The sequence below is a fragment of the Heptranchias perlo genome, chromosome 13 (genome assembly GCF_035084215.1).
Source record: "Heptranchias perlo isolate sHepPer1 chromosome 13, sHepPer1.hap1, whole genome shotgun sequence".
Lineage (NCBI taxonomy): Eukaryota > Metazoa > Chordata > Chondrichthyes > Hexanchiformes > Hexanchidae > Heptranchias > Heptranchias perlo.
This window is the reverse complement of record NC_090337.1, coordinates 72,863,890-72,880,635: the sequence shown is the minus strand read 5'-3', so window position 1 is coordinate 72,880,635 and position 16,746 is coordinate 72,863,890. Positions and strand designations below refer to the sequence as shown.

Below are 16,746 nucleotides of genomic sequence, written 5' to 3'. Positions count from 1 at the left end.
TGTACAATACAGGGGATGTACAGTAGAGCGGGATTGTACAGCACTCAAGGATTGTACAGTACAGGGGATGTACAGTATAGGGGGATTGTACAGTACACGGGGATTGTACCGTACAGGGGATGTACCGTATGGGGGATGTACCGTATGGGGGATTGTATAGTACGGGGGATTGTACAGTACAGGGGAATGTATAGTACAGGGGATTGTACAGTACGGGGGGTTGTACAGTACAGGGGATTGTATAGTACAGGGGAATGTACAGGACAGGGGATTGTACAGTGCGGGGGATTGTACAGTACAGGGGGATTGTACAGTACGAGGGATTGTACAGTACGAGGGATTGTACAGTACAGGGGATTGTACAGTGCGGGGGATTGTACAGTACAGGGGGATTGTACAGTACGAGGGATTGTACAGTACGAGGGATTGTACAGTACAGGGGATTGTACAGTACAGGGGGATTGTACAATACGAGGGATTGTACAGGACGGGGGATTGTACAGTGCGGGGGATTGTACAGTACAGGGGGATTGTACAGTACGAGGGATTGTACAGTACGAGGGATTGTACAGTACAGGGGATTGTACAGTACAGGGGATTGTACAGGACGGGGGATTGTACAGTACAGGGGGATTGTACAGGACAGGGGATTGTACAGTAAAGGGGATTGTACAGTACGAGGGATTGTACAGGACGGGGGATTGTACAGTACAGGGGGATTGTACAGTACAGGGGATTGTACAGTATAGGTGGATTGTACAGTACAGGGGATTGTACAGTATAGGTGGATTGTACAGTATAGGGGGATTGTACAGTATAGGTGGATTGTACAGTATAGGGGATTGTACAGTATAGGTGGATTGTACAGTACAGGGGATTGTACAGTATAGGTGGATTGTACAGTATAGGTGGATTGTACAGTACGAGGGATTGTACAGTATAGGGGATTGTACAGTACAGGGGATTGTACAGTATAGGTGGATTGTACAGTATAGGTGGATTGTACAGTATAGGGGATTGTACAGTACAGGGGGATTGTACAGTACAGGGGGATTGTACAGTACGAGGGATTGTACAGTATAGGTGGATTGTACAGTACGAGGGATTGTACAGGACCGGGGATGATCTGAAGAAGCTTTGCAAATTTGGCAAATTTACAAATGCAACTTAGAATATCTTAGCTGAGTCACAAGCAAATAAAGGAATCAGTTCCTCTCCTCCTTTCTGTTAACTTGACACGTAATTAATTGCAAACACTGGATTACCTGTTCACATAACTGTAGTTGATTCCAGCAATTTTCTGAGTCGAGCAACCCATGAAAAATAAAGGAATGGTCAGAATGATGGAAATAATCAGAATGCAGGCTGTGAGCCTGGGGATCTTAACCAGGGAAAAGTTGAAACGCTTCATGATGATTCCTCCCAGGAGCATCCCGACAGCAGCTGCTGGCAGGTTTACAGCACCTAAAGACAGAAAAACAAGGTGCCCATCAGCCAAGGCTGTCACGGTTCAACACGGGTTGATGGTGACGGCACAGTGTGTTGCTCTATGTTGGTGCCGTTGTCACGGTAATGCTGTTTTGCCAGCTTGACCTTCCATGCCATTGTGTGTAACGGTGAGCTTGCCACAGAACGGGATGAGCCTAAGCCTGTGAGCTGGCTTCTGACCTGGTTACTTACATCCAGTCACTATTGGACCTGGGAAGCACAGGGGACAAAACAGAAGCAAAATGAGCTAACATGGATCTGAAACTAAAGCGGGCTCTTTACAGTGTATCTGTGAGATGTATTTCTGTACGGTGCATCTTTACAGTGTATCTTTACAGTGTATCTCTACGGTTTATCTTTACAGTGTATCACTACAGTGTATCTGTACGGTGGATCTCTGTATAGTGTTTCTGTACGGTGTATTTCTGTACGGTGTATCTGTACAGTGTATCTCTGTATGGTGTATCTGTACGGTGTATTTCTGTACGGTGTATCTGTACAGTGTATCTGTGTATAGTGTATCTGTACGGTGTATTTCTGTATGATGTATCGTTACAGTGTATCTCTACGGTGTATCTTTACAATGTATCTCTGTACGGTGTATCTCTGTACGGTGTCTCTGTATAGTGTATCACTGTACGGTGTATCTGTATGGTATATCTGTACAGTGTATTTGTACAGTGGATCTCTTTACAGAGTATCTGTATGGTGTATTTCTGTACAGTGTATCTTTACAGTGTATCTCTACGGTGTATCTTTACTGTGTATTTCTAGGTTGTATCTGTACAGTGCATCTCTGTACAGTGTATCTGTATTGTGTATCTGTATGGTGTATCTCTGTACGGTGTATTTCTGTACCGTGTGTCTGTACGGTGTATCTGTATGGTGTATCTCTGTACGGTGTATTTCTGTACGGTGTGTCTGTACGGTGTATTTGTATGGTGTATCTCTGTACAGTGTATCTGTACGGTGTATCTCTGTAAGGTGTATATGTACGGTGCATCTGCACAGTGTATCTCTGTACCATGTATCTCTGTACAGTGTATATGTATGGTGTATCTCTGTACAGTGTATCCGTACAGTGTATCACTGTATGATGTATATCTGTACAGTGTATCTGTACAGTGTATCACTGTATGGTGTATCTGTACAGTGTATCTGTACAGTGTATCACTGTATGATGTATATCTGTATGGTGTATCTGTACAGTGTATCTGTACAGTGTATCACTGTATGGTGTATCTCTGTATGGTGTATATCTGTACAGTGTATCTGTACGGTGTATCTCTGTACGGTGTATCTGTACAGTGTATCTGTATGGTGTATCTCTGTACGGTGTATCTGTATGTTGTATCTCTGTACACTGTATCTGTACAGTGTATTTCTGTATGGTGTAACTCTGTACGGTGTATCTGTATGGTGTATCTCTGTACAGTGTATCTGTATAGTGTATCTGTATGGTGTATCTGTACGGTGTATCTCTGTACGGTGTTTCTCTGTACGGTGTATCTCTGTATGGTGTATCTGTACGGTGTATCTCTGTACGGTGTATCTCTGTACGGTGTATCTGTATGGTGTATCTCTGTACAGTGTATCTGTATGGTGTATCTCTGTACGGTGTATCTGTACAGTGTATCTCTGTATGGTGTATCTCTGCACAGTGTATCTCTGTACAGTGTATCTGTACAGTGTATCTCTGTATGGTGTATCTCTGTACGGTGTATCTGTATGGTGTATCTCTGTACAGTGTATCTGTATGGTGTATCTCTGTACGGTGTATCTGTACAGTGTATCTCTGTATGGTGTATCTCTGCACAGTGTATCTGTACAGTGTATCACTGTATGATGTATATCTGTATGGTGTATCTGTACAGTGTATCTGTACAGTGTATCACTGTATGGTGTATCTCTGTATGGTGTATATCTGTACAGTGTATCTGTACGGTGTATCTCTGTACGGTGTATCTGTACAGTGTATCTGTATGGTGTATCTCTGTACGGTGTATCTGTATGTTGTATCTCTGTACACTGTATCTGTACAGTGTATTTCTGTATGGTGTAACTCTGTACGGTGTATCTGTATGGTGTATCTCTGTACAGTGTATCTATACGGTGTATTTCTGTACGGTGTATCTGTACAGTGTATCTCTGTATGGTGTATCTGTACGGTGTATTTCTGTACGGTGTATCTGTACAGTGTATCTGTGTATAGTGTATCTGTACGGTGTATTTCTGTATGATGTATCGTTACAGTGTATCTCTACGGTGTATCTTTACAATGTATCTCTGTACGGTGTATCTCTGTACGGTGTCTCTGTATAGTGTATCACTGTACGGTGTATCTGTATGGTATATCTGTACAGTGTATTTGTACAGTGGATCTCTTTACAGAGTATCTGTACGGTGTATTTCTGTACAGTGTATCTTTACAGTGTATCTCTACGGTGTATCTTTACTGTGTATTTCTAGGTTGTATCTGTACAGTGCATCTCTGTACAGTGTATCTGTATTGTGTATCTGTATGGTGTATCTCTGTACGGTGTATTTCTGTACCGTGTGTCTGTACGGTGTATCTGTATGGTGTATCTCTGTACGGTGTATTTCTGTACGGTGTGTCTGTACGATGTATTTGTATGGTGTATCTCTGTACAGTGTATCTGTACGGTGTATCTCTGTAAGGTGTATATGTACGGTGCATCTGCACAGTGTATCTCTGTACCATGTATCTCTGTACAGTGTATATGTATGGTGTATCTCTGTACAGTGTATCCGCACAGTGTATCACTGTATGATGTATATCTGTACAGTGTATCCGTACAGTGTATCACTGTATGGTGTATCTGTACAGTGTATCTGTACAGTGTATCACTGTATCATGTATATCTGTATGGTGTATCTGTACAGTGTATCTGTACAGTGTATCACTGTATGGTGTATCTCTGTATGGTGTATATCTGTACAGTGTATCTGTACGGTGTATCTCTGTACGGTGTATCTGTACAGTGTATCTGTATGGTGTATCTCTGTACGGTGTATCTGTATGTTGTATCTCTGTACACTGTATCTGTACAGTGTATTTCTGTATGGTGTAACTCTGTACGGTGTATCTGTATGGTGTATCTCTGTACAGTGTATCTGTACAGTGTATCTGTATGGTGTATCTGTACGGTGTATCTCTGTACGGTGTATCTCTGTACGGTGTATCTGTACGGTGTATCTCTGTATGGTGTATCTGTACGGTGTATCTCTGTACGGTGTATCTCTGTACGGTGTATCTGTATGGTGTATCTCTGTACAGTGTATCTGTATGGTGTATCTCTGTATGGTGTATCTCTGCACAGTGTATCTCTGTACAGTGTATCTGTACAGTGTATCTCTGTATGGTGTATCTCTGTATGGTGTATCTGTATGGTGTATCTCTGTACGGTGTATCTGTATGGTGTATCTCTGTACAGTGTATCTGTATGGTGTATCTCTGTACGGTGTATCTGTACAGTGTATCTCTGTATGGTGTATCTCTGCACAGTGTATCTGTACAGTGTATCACTGTATGATGTATATCTGTATGGTGTATCTGTACAGTGTATCTGTACAGTGTATCACTGTATGGTGTATCTCTGTATGGTGTATATCTGTACAGTGTATCTGTACGGTGTATCTCTGTACGGTGTATCTGTACAGTGTATCTGTATGGTGTATCTCTGTACGGTGTATCTGTATGTTGTATCTCTGTACACTGTATCTGTACAGTGTATTTCTGTATGGTGTAACTCTGTACGGTGTATCTGTATGGTGTATCTCTGTACAGTGTATCTGTACAGTGTATCTGTATGGTGTATCTGTACGGTGTATCTCTGTACGGTGTATCTCTGTACGGTGTATCTCTGTATGGTGTATCTGTACGGTGTATCTCTGTACGGTTTATCTCTGTACGGTGTATCTCTGTACAGTGTATCTGTATGGTGTATCTCTGTACGGTGTATCTGTACAGTGTATCTCTGTATGGTGTATCTCTGCACAGTGTATCTCTGTACAGTGTATCTGTACAGTGTATCTCTGTATGGTGTATCTCTGTATGGTGTATCTGTATGGTGTATCTCTGTACGGTGTATCTGTATGGCGTATCTCTGTACAGTGTATCTGTATGGTGTATCTCTGTACGGTGTATCTGTACAGTGTATCTCTGTATGGTGTATCTCTGCACAGTGTATCTCTGTACAGTGTATCTGTACAGTGTATCTCTGTATGGTGTATCTCTGTACGGTGTTTCTGGACAGTATATCTCTGTACGGTGTATCTGTACGGTGTATCTCTGTACGGTGTATCTGTACGGTGTATCTCTTTACGGTGTATCTGTACGGTGTATCGCTGTACGGTATCTCTGTACGGTGTATCTGTACGGTGTATCTCTGTACGGTGTATCTCTGTACGGTGTATCTGTACGGTGTATCTGTACGGTGTATCTCTGTACGGTGTATCTGTACGGTATCTCTGTACGGTGTATCTCTGTACGGTGTATCTCTGTACGGTGTATCTGTACGGTGTATCTCTGTACGGTGTATCTCTGTACGGTGTATCTGTACGGTGTATCTCTGTACGGTGTATCTGTACGGTGTATCTCTGTACGGTGTATCTGTACGGTGTATCTCTGTACGGTGTATCTGTACGGTGTATCTCTGTACGGTGTATCTGTACGGTGTATCTCTGTACGGTGTATCTGTACGGTGTATCTCTGTACGGTGTATCTGTACGGTGTATCTCTGTACGGTGTATCTGTACGGTGTATCTCTGTACGGTGTATCTGTACGGTGTATCTGTGTACGGTGTATCTGTACGGTGTATCTCTGTACGGTGTATCTGTATGGTGTATCTCTGTACGGTGTATCTGTACGGTGTATCTCTGTACGGTGTATCTGTACGGTGTATCTCTGTACAGTGTATCTGTACGGTGTATCTCTGTACGGTGTATCTGTACGGTGTATCTGTACGGTGTATCTATGTACGGTGTATCTGTACGGTGTATCTCTGTGCAGCGTATCTCTGTACGTAGTATCTGTACGATGTAAAGCAATGGCCGATCAGATCCTGTCAGATTCATGCTGGCCGGGTTAGGTAACACCTTACACCCCCTGTTCCCAGTGCCTCGGCAGGCGAGAAATTAATGAACACCTGCATTTTTTATTTATGTGTTTAATTATCATTTGTGAATTAAATTGTGTCTGGGGCCACAATAATCATATTTTTGTTGTGATGAGACTTCAGCGGGCGGTTACTGGCAACTGCGGAGAATCAGAGAGCAGTTCACGGAACATTACGGTGAACTGTAACATTCCTTCTCTGTGTGTAATCATCTGAATTAAAAAGGAAAATTATTTTATTTTTTTAACAAAATCGTTCTTTCAGCTGTTGTATATCGAACACACAATGGGAGACAATTAACCCTAGCTCATTCCACTTGCAAGGAAGATATTCAAAACTGACTATTGCACTCTCCCCACTCCGTGTCCCTGACACCCCACATTGCACTCTGCGTGCATCCTTTATATAACAACAGTTCTCATTGTTTATTGTGTGCATGGTAGTGCTCAGCATTGAGTATCATTCATGCACACTATTCTTTACCATACATTTGAACATCAGCTAATGATTTGCACTGAGATTAGACAAGTTATTGGAAGAGCCCATTTACTTGGACAAATATGAGCTGATCAGGGAGAGCCAGCATGGTTTTGTTAAGGATAAGTCATGACTGACAAATCTAGTTGAATTTTTTGAGGAGGTCATTTAGAAGGTAGATTATGGAGTGTCTTTGGATGTTGCCTAGATGGACTTCCAGAAGGGATTCACTATGGTTCCACAGAAGAAATTATCGGAATCAAAAATGAGAGTGCATGGAATTGGTGGTAGCCTTTTGACCTGGGTTGGAAATTGGATGGGAGGTAGGAGAATGTGGGAAAGGGTAGGTACTCTGACTGGTGGGGTGTGATAAGTGGTGTTTCCCAGGGATCTGATCTGGGGCCTCACCTTTTCACCATATTTATTCATGATTTGGATGAAGGAGTAGAGAGTTGTACATCCAAGTTTGCAAATGACATTAAATTAGGAGGCATAGTAAGTAGTGCAGGAAGTTGTAAAGGGACATAGACAGATTAAGTATGTGGGCAAAACTGTGGCAAATGGAGTTCAGTGCAGGATAATCTACTTTGGATCCAGGAAAGATAATTTGAAGTATTTTCTAAATGGTGAGAAAACAGCAACTGTGGAGGAGCAGAGAGATCTGCGACTTCAAGTACACAAATCATTAAAATCTCGTAGACAAAACGTAAACAAAAAGGCCAAAGGAATTTTGGCCTTTATCTCGAGGGCTTGAATACAAAGGGGTGGAAGTTATGCTACAGTTGTATAGACCCTTGGTGAGTGTGTTCAGTTCTGTGCCCGCACCTCAGGGAGGATATATTGGCCTTGGAGGGAGTGCAGTGCAAATTCACCAGAATAATATTTAGAAGGTTAAGTTATGATGACAGGTTGTATAAACTTTGCTTGTACTCCCTTCAGTTTAGAAGATTGAAGGGAATCAGGAAGCATTATTTCACACAAAGGGGAGTGGAAATCTGGAGCCCTCTCCCCCAAAAGGCTGTGGATGTTGGGGGACAATTGGAGCTTTCAAGACTAAGATCCAATATTGGATGACCAGAAATTCCCTCCAATTAAATATTGGGAAGACCAAAGCTATTGTCTTCAGTTCCAGCCACAAACTCTGTTCACTAGCCACCGACACCATCCCTCTTCCTGGCCATTTTCTGAGGCTGAATTGAAGCAACCTTGATGTCCTATTTGACCCTGAGCTGAGCTTCTCACCCCATATCCTCTCCATCACCAAGACCGCCTACTTCCACCTCCGTAATATCACCCGTCTCCACCCTGCCTCAGCTGATCTGCTGCTGAAACCCTCATCCATGCCTTTGTTACCTCCAGACTGGACTATTCCAATGCTCTCCTGGCCGGCCTCCCATCTTCCACCCTCCATAAACTTGAGCTTATCCAAAACTCTGCTGCCCGTATGCTAACTCGCACCAAGTCCCGTTCTCCCATCACCCCTGTGCTCGCTGACCTACAATGGCTCCCGGTCTGGGAACACCTCAGTTTTAAAATGTTAATCCTTGTTTTCAAATCCCTCCCTGGCCTCGCCCCTCCCTATCTCTGAAACCTCCTCCAGCCCTACAACCCTCTGAGGTCTCTGCGCTCCTCCAATTCTGGCCTCTTGCACATCCCCGATTTTAATCACCCCACCATTGGCGGCCGTGCCTTCAGCTGTCTAGGCCCTAAGCTCTGGAATTCCCTCCCTAAACCTCTCCACCTCTCTCTCCTCCTTTAAAACACTCCTTAAAACCAACCTCTTTGACCAAGTTTTTGCTCACTTGTCCTAATATCTCTATCTGTGGCTTGGTGTCAAATTGTGGCTTATAATCGCTCCTGTGAAGTGCCTTGGGACGTTTTAATACATTAAAGACGCTATATAAATGCAAGTTGTTGTTGTTGTATGTATAGTCACTGCATCATAGTCTCATAGAATGATACTGCACAGAAGGAGGCCATTCAGCCCATCGTGCCTATGCTGGCTCTTGGAAAGACCTATCCAATTAGTCCCACTCCCCTGCTCTTTCCCCATCGCCCTGCAAATGTTTTCCCTTCAAGTATTTATCCAATTCCTTTTTGAAAGTTATTATTGAATCTGCTTCCACCGCCCTTTCAGGCAGCGCATTCCAGATCAGAACAACTCGCTGTGTAAAAAATGTTTTCTCATGTCGCCCCCTGGTTCTTTTACCAATTACCTTAAATCTGTGTCCCCTGGTTACCGACCCTTCTGCCACTGGAAACAGTTTCTCTTTATTTACTTTATCTAAACCCCTCATGATTTTGAACACTTCTATCAAATCTCCCCTTAACCTTCTCTGCTCTAAGGAGAACAATCCCAGCTTCTCCAGTCTCTCCACATAACTGAAATCCCTCATCCCTGGTACCATTCTAGTAAATCTCCTCTGCACCCTCTCTAATGCCTTGTCATCCTTCCTAAAGTGCGGTGCCCAGAATTGGATGCAATACTACAGCTGAGGCCTTACCAGTGTTTTATAAAGGTTTAGCAAAACTTCCTTGCTTTTGCCTCTATTAATAAAGCCCAGGATCCCATATGCTCTTTTAACAACCTTCTCAACTTGTCCTGTCACCTTCAGCGATTTTTGTACATTCACCCCCAGGTCTCTCTGTTCCTGCACCCCCTTTAAAATTGTACCATTTAGTTTATTTTGCCTCTCCTCATTCTTCCTCCCAAAATGCACTTCGCACTTCTCTGTGTTAAATTTCCATCTGCCATGTGTCTGTTTATGTCCTCCTGAAGTCTGTTACTATCCTCCACATTGTTCACTACATTTCTGAGTTTCGTGTCATCTTCCAACTTTGAAATTATACCCTCTATACCCAAGTCCAGGTCATTAATATATATCAAAAAGAGCAGTGGTCCTAATACTGACCCCTGGGGAACACCACTCTATACTTCCCTCCAGCCTGAAAAACAACCGTTCACCACTACTCTCTGCTTTCTGTCCCATAGCCAATTTTGTATCCACACTGCCACTGTCCCTTTAAACCCACGGGCTTTAATTTTGCTAACAAGTCTATTATGTGATACTTTATCAAATGCCTTTTGAAAATCCATATACACAACATCAACCACACTACCCTCATCAACCCTCTCTGCTACTTCATCAAAGATCTCAATCAAGTTCGTCAAACATGATTTTCCTTTAACAAATCCGTGCTGACTTTCATTTATTAGCCCAGACTTTTCCAAGTACCAATTAATTTTGTCCCAGATTATTGTCTCAAAGTTTCCCCACCACCGACATTAGGCTGACTGGCCTGTAATTGTCGGGTTTATCCCTCTCCCCTTTTTTGAACAAGGGTGTAAAATTTACAATCCTCCAGTCCTCCGGCACCACCCCCGTATCTAAGGAGGATTGGAAGATTGTGACCAGAGCTCCTGCAATTTCCACCCTTACTTCCCTCAGTAACCTAGGATACATCCCATCCAGACCGGGTGACTTTTCTACTTTGAGTATTGCCAATCTTTTAAGTATCTCTTTATCTATTTTTATCATATCCAATTTCTCTACTGCCTCCTCCTTCACTGCTACACTGGCAGCATCCTCTTCTCTAGTGAAGACCGATGTGAAGTATTCATTTATTACCTCAGCCATTCCCTCTGTCTCCACGAGAAGATCTCCTTTTAGGTCCTTAATCAGCCCCACCCTTCCTTTGACTACTGTTGCTAAACTAGATGTTAGGCTATTACGCAATGTGGCACCAGGTTTTTTATGAGGTCTTACAACTACCCTTTTACTATTTATATGTTTTTAAAAGACTTTTGTGTTCCTTTTATGTTAGCCGCTAATCTATTCTCATTCTCTCTCTTTGCCCCTCTGATTCCCTTTTTTTATCTCCTCTGTACTTTCTGTATTCAGCCCTGTTCTCTACTGTATTATGAACCTTACATTTGTCATAAGCCTCCTTCTTCTGTTTTAATTTAATCTCTATATCTTTAGTCATCCAGGGAGCTCTAGTTTTGGATGCTCTTCCTTTCCCCCTCGTGGGACTGTGTTTACTCTGTACCCGAACCATCTCCTCCCTGAAGGCCTCCCATTGCTCAGTTACTGTTTTGCTTAACAATTTTTGATTCCAATCCACCAGGGCAAGATCCCTTTCAACTCACTGAAATTTGCCCTCCTCCCATTAAATATTTTTACGCTTGATTGTTCCTCGTCCTTTTCCTTAATTTTTCTGAACCTAATGATATTATGATCACTGTTCACCAAATGCTCCCCCACTGAAACATGCTCCATTTGCCCCACTTCATTCCCCAGAACTAGATCCAGCACTTTTCTTCCTGGTTGGGCTGGAAACACACTGTTCCAGAAAGTTCTCTTGAACACATTTCAGGAATTCCTCCCCCTCTTTGCCCTTTACACTGTTACTGTCTCAGCTTATATTGGGATAATTGAAGTCTCCCATTATCACTACTCTATAGTTCTTGCATCTTTCTGTAATTTGCCTGCAAATGTTCTCCTCTCTCTCCTTCCCACTATCCGGTGGCCTGTATTATACACCCAGTAGTGCAATAGCTCCTCTGTTGTTCTTTAATTCTCACCAAATAGAGTCTGGGGGAAAAATTCGATAAGGGTCCATTTTGGGCCGTGTTAGCACAATGCACTCCCACCCCACGCCCGAACGGCCCCTGCGCAGGCAGGACCCAAGATTGGATCCAAGGGAGCACTTACCTGCAATCAGTGTTCCTTTCCAGGCCTTGCACATGAAATCAATGCAATTCACACCTTCCACCACCAGAGGGTTTTTTTAATCTCTTAAAGGGAGGATGTTTCTTAGAAATCTCTTAAAGGGAGCTGGTACCTGTTATTTGCTGAAAATAACAGTCTATTGTCTGCATGGAGTCTGAACAGAGATCAGACATCACATACATAAAAAACAGATACAGGTCCCATCCCTATATTTACACACTGATGAGTTATGTTAAAACATTGAATAAAGGTTGTAAGAACATAAGAACATAAGAAATTGGAGCAGGAGTAGGCCAATCGGCCCCTCGAGCCTGCTCCGCCATTCAATAAGATCATGGCTGATCTGATCCCAACCACAAATCTAAAGAACACAAGAAGTCGGAGCAGGACCCGGCCACATAGCCCCTGGGCCCTCTCCGCCACCCACAGGGCATTGACCGATCCGAACTCAGCTTCATGTCCAATTTCCTGCCCGCTCCCCATAACCCCTAATTCCCTTTACTTCTAGGAAACTGTCTATTTCTGTTTTAAATTTATCTAATGATGTAGCTTCCACAGCTTCCTGGGGCAGCAAATTCCACAGACCTACCACCCTCTGAGTGAAGAAGTTTCTCCTCATCTCAGTTTTGAAAGAGCAGCCCCTTATTCTAAGATTATGCCCCCTAGTTCTAGTTTCACCCATCTTTGGGAACATCCTTACCGCATCCACCCGATCAAGACCCTTCACAATCTTATATGTTTCAATAAGATCGCCTCTCATTCTTCTGAACTCCAATGAGTAGAGTCCCAATCTACTCAACCTCTCCTCATATGTCCGCCCCCTCATCCCCGGGATTAACCGAGTGAACCTTCTTTGTACTGCCTCGAGAGCAAGTATGTCTTTTCTTAAGTATGGAGACCAAAACTGTATGCAGTATTCCAGGTGCGGTCTCACCAATACCTTATATAATTGCAGCAATACCTCCTTGTTTTTATATTCTATCCCCCTAGCAATAAAAGCCAACATTCCGTTGGCTTTCTTGATCACCTGCTGCACCTGCATACCAACTTTTTGATTTTCTTGCACTAGGACCCCCAGATCCCTTTGTACTGCAGTACTTTCCAGTCTCTCGCCATTAAGAAAATAACTTGCTCTCTGATTTGTCCTGCCAAAGTGCATAACCTCACATTTTCCAATATTATATTGCATCTGCCAAATCTCCGCCCACTCACCCAGCCTGTCTATATCCCCTTGCAGGTTTTTTATGTCCTCCTCACTCTCTACTTTCCCTCCCATCTTTGTATCATCTGCAAATTTTGATATGTTGCACTCGGTCCCCTCCTCCAAATCGTTAATATAGATTGTAAAGAGTTGGGGACCCAGCACCGACCCCTGTGGAACACCACTGGTTACTGGTTGCCAGTCCGAAAATGAACCATTTATCCCAACTCTCTGCTTCCTGTTCGATAACCAATCCTCCACCCATGCCAGAATATTACCCCCAATCCCGTGATTTTTTATCTTAAGTAATAATCTTTTATGTGGCACCTTGTCGAATGCCTTCTGGAAGTCTAAATACACCACGTCCACTGGTTCCCCTTTATCCACCCTATACGTTATATCCTCGAAGAACTCAAGCAAATTTGTCAGACATGACTTCCCCTTCATAAAGCCATGCTGACTTTGTGCACCACTCAATCCTACATCCACCAATCTGCACGCCAGACCTCACCAATCTGCCGATCTGAGTTTGTACCAGGCCTGTGAGAGTGCGTACACCAAGGTTCTCTGCTGATGCACTACAGACCTTGGTGCAAGAGGTGGACAGAAGGAGGAACATCCTATATCCGCAGGGAGGGGAGGGGCAAGAGGCCCTCCAGACATATACTCAAAAGGCAGTGGGAGGCAGCGGGGGACGAAGTCAATGCCAGACGCACAGCATCATGAACATGGATGCAGTGCAGGAAGAAGTTCAATGCTTTGACATGAGTGGTCAAGGTGAGTGAGGTCAACTGTCAAGTGGCGTCTCCCACCAACTGCACCACACACTACACCCCCATCACCCACATACCAACAAACTCAACTCTTCCAACCAGATGCTTCCTCTCACCCTTACACATTACCACTGTTTCAAGCCGCCCACCCACAACTCACAGGCCACACACTGGCATCTATTCAACCATGACAGGCACATCACCCAGACACACGTCCCCCTTTCTTGCAGGAGAAGGTGGCGTATATCAAGAGGCAGCAAGTGGCAGTGGCATTTAGCCCCTCGAGCCTGTTCCGCCATTCAATGAGATCATGGTGGACCTGTGACCTAACTCCATTTACCCGCCTTAGCCCCACATCGCTTAACACCCTTAATTCACAGAAATCTATCAATCTCAGATTTAACATTCACAAGTGACCTAGCATCAATACCGTCTGCAGAAGAGCATTCCAAACGTCTCCCACCCTTTGCGTGTAGAAGCATTTCCTAACTTCACTCCTGCACGTCCTGGCTCTAAATGTGTCTTAGTATTGAAGTCTAAGAGACCTCCAAAACAGTTACAAATGTCTTGGCAGCCAGAAGCAATAATCCAGCCACAAACCTATAAATCCTGCATGGTCCCTTTAAATAGTGCTGGTGGGGGGTCCTCCAGGCACTCTAAGGCATGTTTGGATAGTCGGGGTTAAGACTGTGCGTTAAGTCCCAAAATGGTGTCTATCACTTTAAATCAGCGTTGCACACTGATTGTATCTATTTTCTCCCAACTTTACACGATTCCAGCGTTCGTTATCTGCACCTGCGCTAACTCCTATACCAAGATGGCGTCTGGTGCAAGATATGCTGCAAACGAACGTGCGAATCCAAGACACCATCTTGGATGTTGGAGAGGTCGTGTAGCGCCGAAACAACGGGAGCTACACGGCCCAATTTAGCGCCCACTGCGACCTGACACTGTATCCAGTCTGTGTACAATCACAGTGACCTGACACTGTATCCAGTCTGTGTACAATCACAGTGACCTGACACTGTATCCAGTCTGTGTACAATCACAGTGACCTGACACTGTATCCAGTCTGTGTACAATCACAGTGACCTGACACTGTATCCAGTCTGTGTACAATCACAGTGACCTGACACTGTATCCAGTCTGTGTACAATCACACTGACCTGACACTGTATCCAGTCTGTGTACAATCACAGTGACCTGACACTGTATCCAGTCTGTGTACAATCACAGTGACCTGACACTGTATCCAGTCTGTGTACAATCACACTGACCTGACACTGTATCCAGTCTGTGTACAATCACACTGACCTGACACTGTATCCAGTCTGTGTACAATCACAGTGACCTGACACTGTATCCAGTCTGTGTACAATCACAGTGACCTGACACTGTATCCAGTCTGTGTACAATCACACTGACCTGACACTGTATCCAGTCTGTGTACAATCACAGTGACCTGACACTGTATCCAGTCTGTGTACAATCACAGTGACCTGACACTGTATCCAGTCTGTGTACAATCACACTGACCTGACACTGTATCCAGTCTGTGTACAATCACAGTGACCTGACACTGTATCCAGTCTGTGTACAATCACACTGACCTGACACTGTATCCAGTCTGTGTACAATCACAGTGACCTGACACTGTATCCAGTCTGTGTACAATCACAGTGACCTGACACTGTATCCAGTCTGTGTACAATCACAGTGACCTGACACTGTATCCAGTCTGTGTACAATCACAGTGACCTGACACTGCACCCAGTCTGTGTACAATCACACTGACCTGACACTGTATCCAGTCTGTGTACAATCACAGTGACCTGACACTGTATCCAGTCTGTGTACAATCACACTGACCTGACACTGTATCCAGTCTGTGTACAATCACAGTGACCTGACACTGTATCCAGTCTGTGTACAATCACAGTGACCTGACACTGTATCCAGTCTGTGTACAATCACAGTGACCTGACACTGTATCCAGTCTGTGTACAATCACAGTGACCTGACACTGTATCCAGTCTGTGTACAATCACACTGACCTGACACTGTATCCAGTCTGTGTACAATCACAGTGACCTGACACTGTATCCAGTCTGTGTACAATCACACTGACCTGACACTGTATCCAGTCTGTGTACAATCACACTGACCTGACACTGTATCCAGTCTGTGTACAATCACAGTGACCTGACACTGCACCCAGTCTGTGTACAATCACACTGACCTGACACTGTATCCAGTCTGTGTACAATCACAGTGACCTGACACTGTATCCAGTCTGTGTACAATCACACTGACCTGACACTGTATCCAGTCTGTGTACAATCACAGTGACCTGACACTGTATCCAGTCTGTGTACAATCACAGTGACCTGACACTGCACCCAGTCTGTGTACAATCACACTGACCTGACACTGTATCCAGTCTGTGTACAATCACAGTGACCTGACACTGTATCCAGTCTGTGTACAATCACACTGACCTGACACTGTATCCAGTCTGTGTACAATCACAGTGACCTGACACTGCACCCAGTCTGTGTACAATCACACTGACCTGACACTGTATCCAGTCTGTGTACAATCACAGTGACCTGACACTGTATCCAGTCTGTGTACAATCACACTGACCTGACACTGTATCCAGTCTGTGTACAATCACACTGACCTGACACTGTATCCAGTCTGTGTACAATCACAGTGACCTGACACTGTATCCAGTCTGTGTACAATCACACTGACCTGACACTGTATCCAGTCTGTGTACAATCACAGTGACCTGACACTGTATCCAGTCTGTGTACAATCACACTGACCTGACACTGTATCCAGTCTGTGTACAATCACAGTGACCTGACACTGTATCCAGTCTGTGTACAATCACAGTGACCTGACACTGTATCCAGTCTGTGTACAATCA

At 44.0% G+C, this 16,746-nt stretch overlaps 1 protein-coding gene across 2 annotated transcripts in view; it reads right to left on the bottom strand.

Moving 5' to 3' along the window:
• Positions 1-16,746, bottom strand: part of LOC137331699 (solute carrier organic anion transporter family member 2A1-like) — a 323,160-nt gene that overhangs the window by 15,590 nt on the left and 290,824 nt on the right. For both annotated transcript variants that reach the window (XM_067995691.1, XM_067995692.1), the window contains one exon: positions 1,266-1,464. In XM_067995691.1, the coding sequence (XP_067851792.1) occupies positions 1,266-1,464 (199 nt within the window). The remainder of the gene's footprint in view (positions 1-1,265; positions 1,465-16,746) is intronic.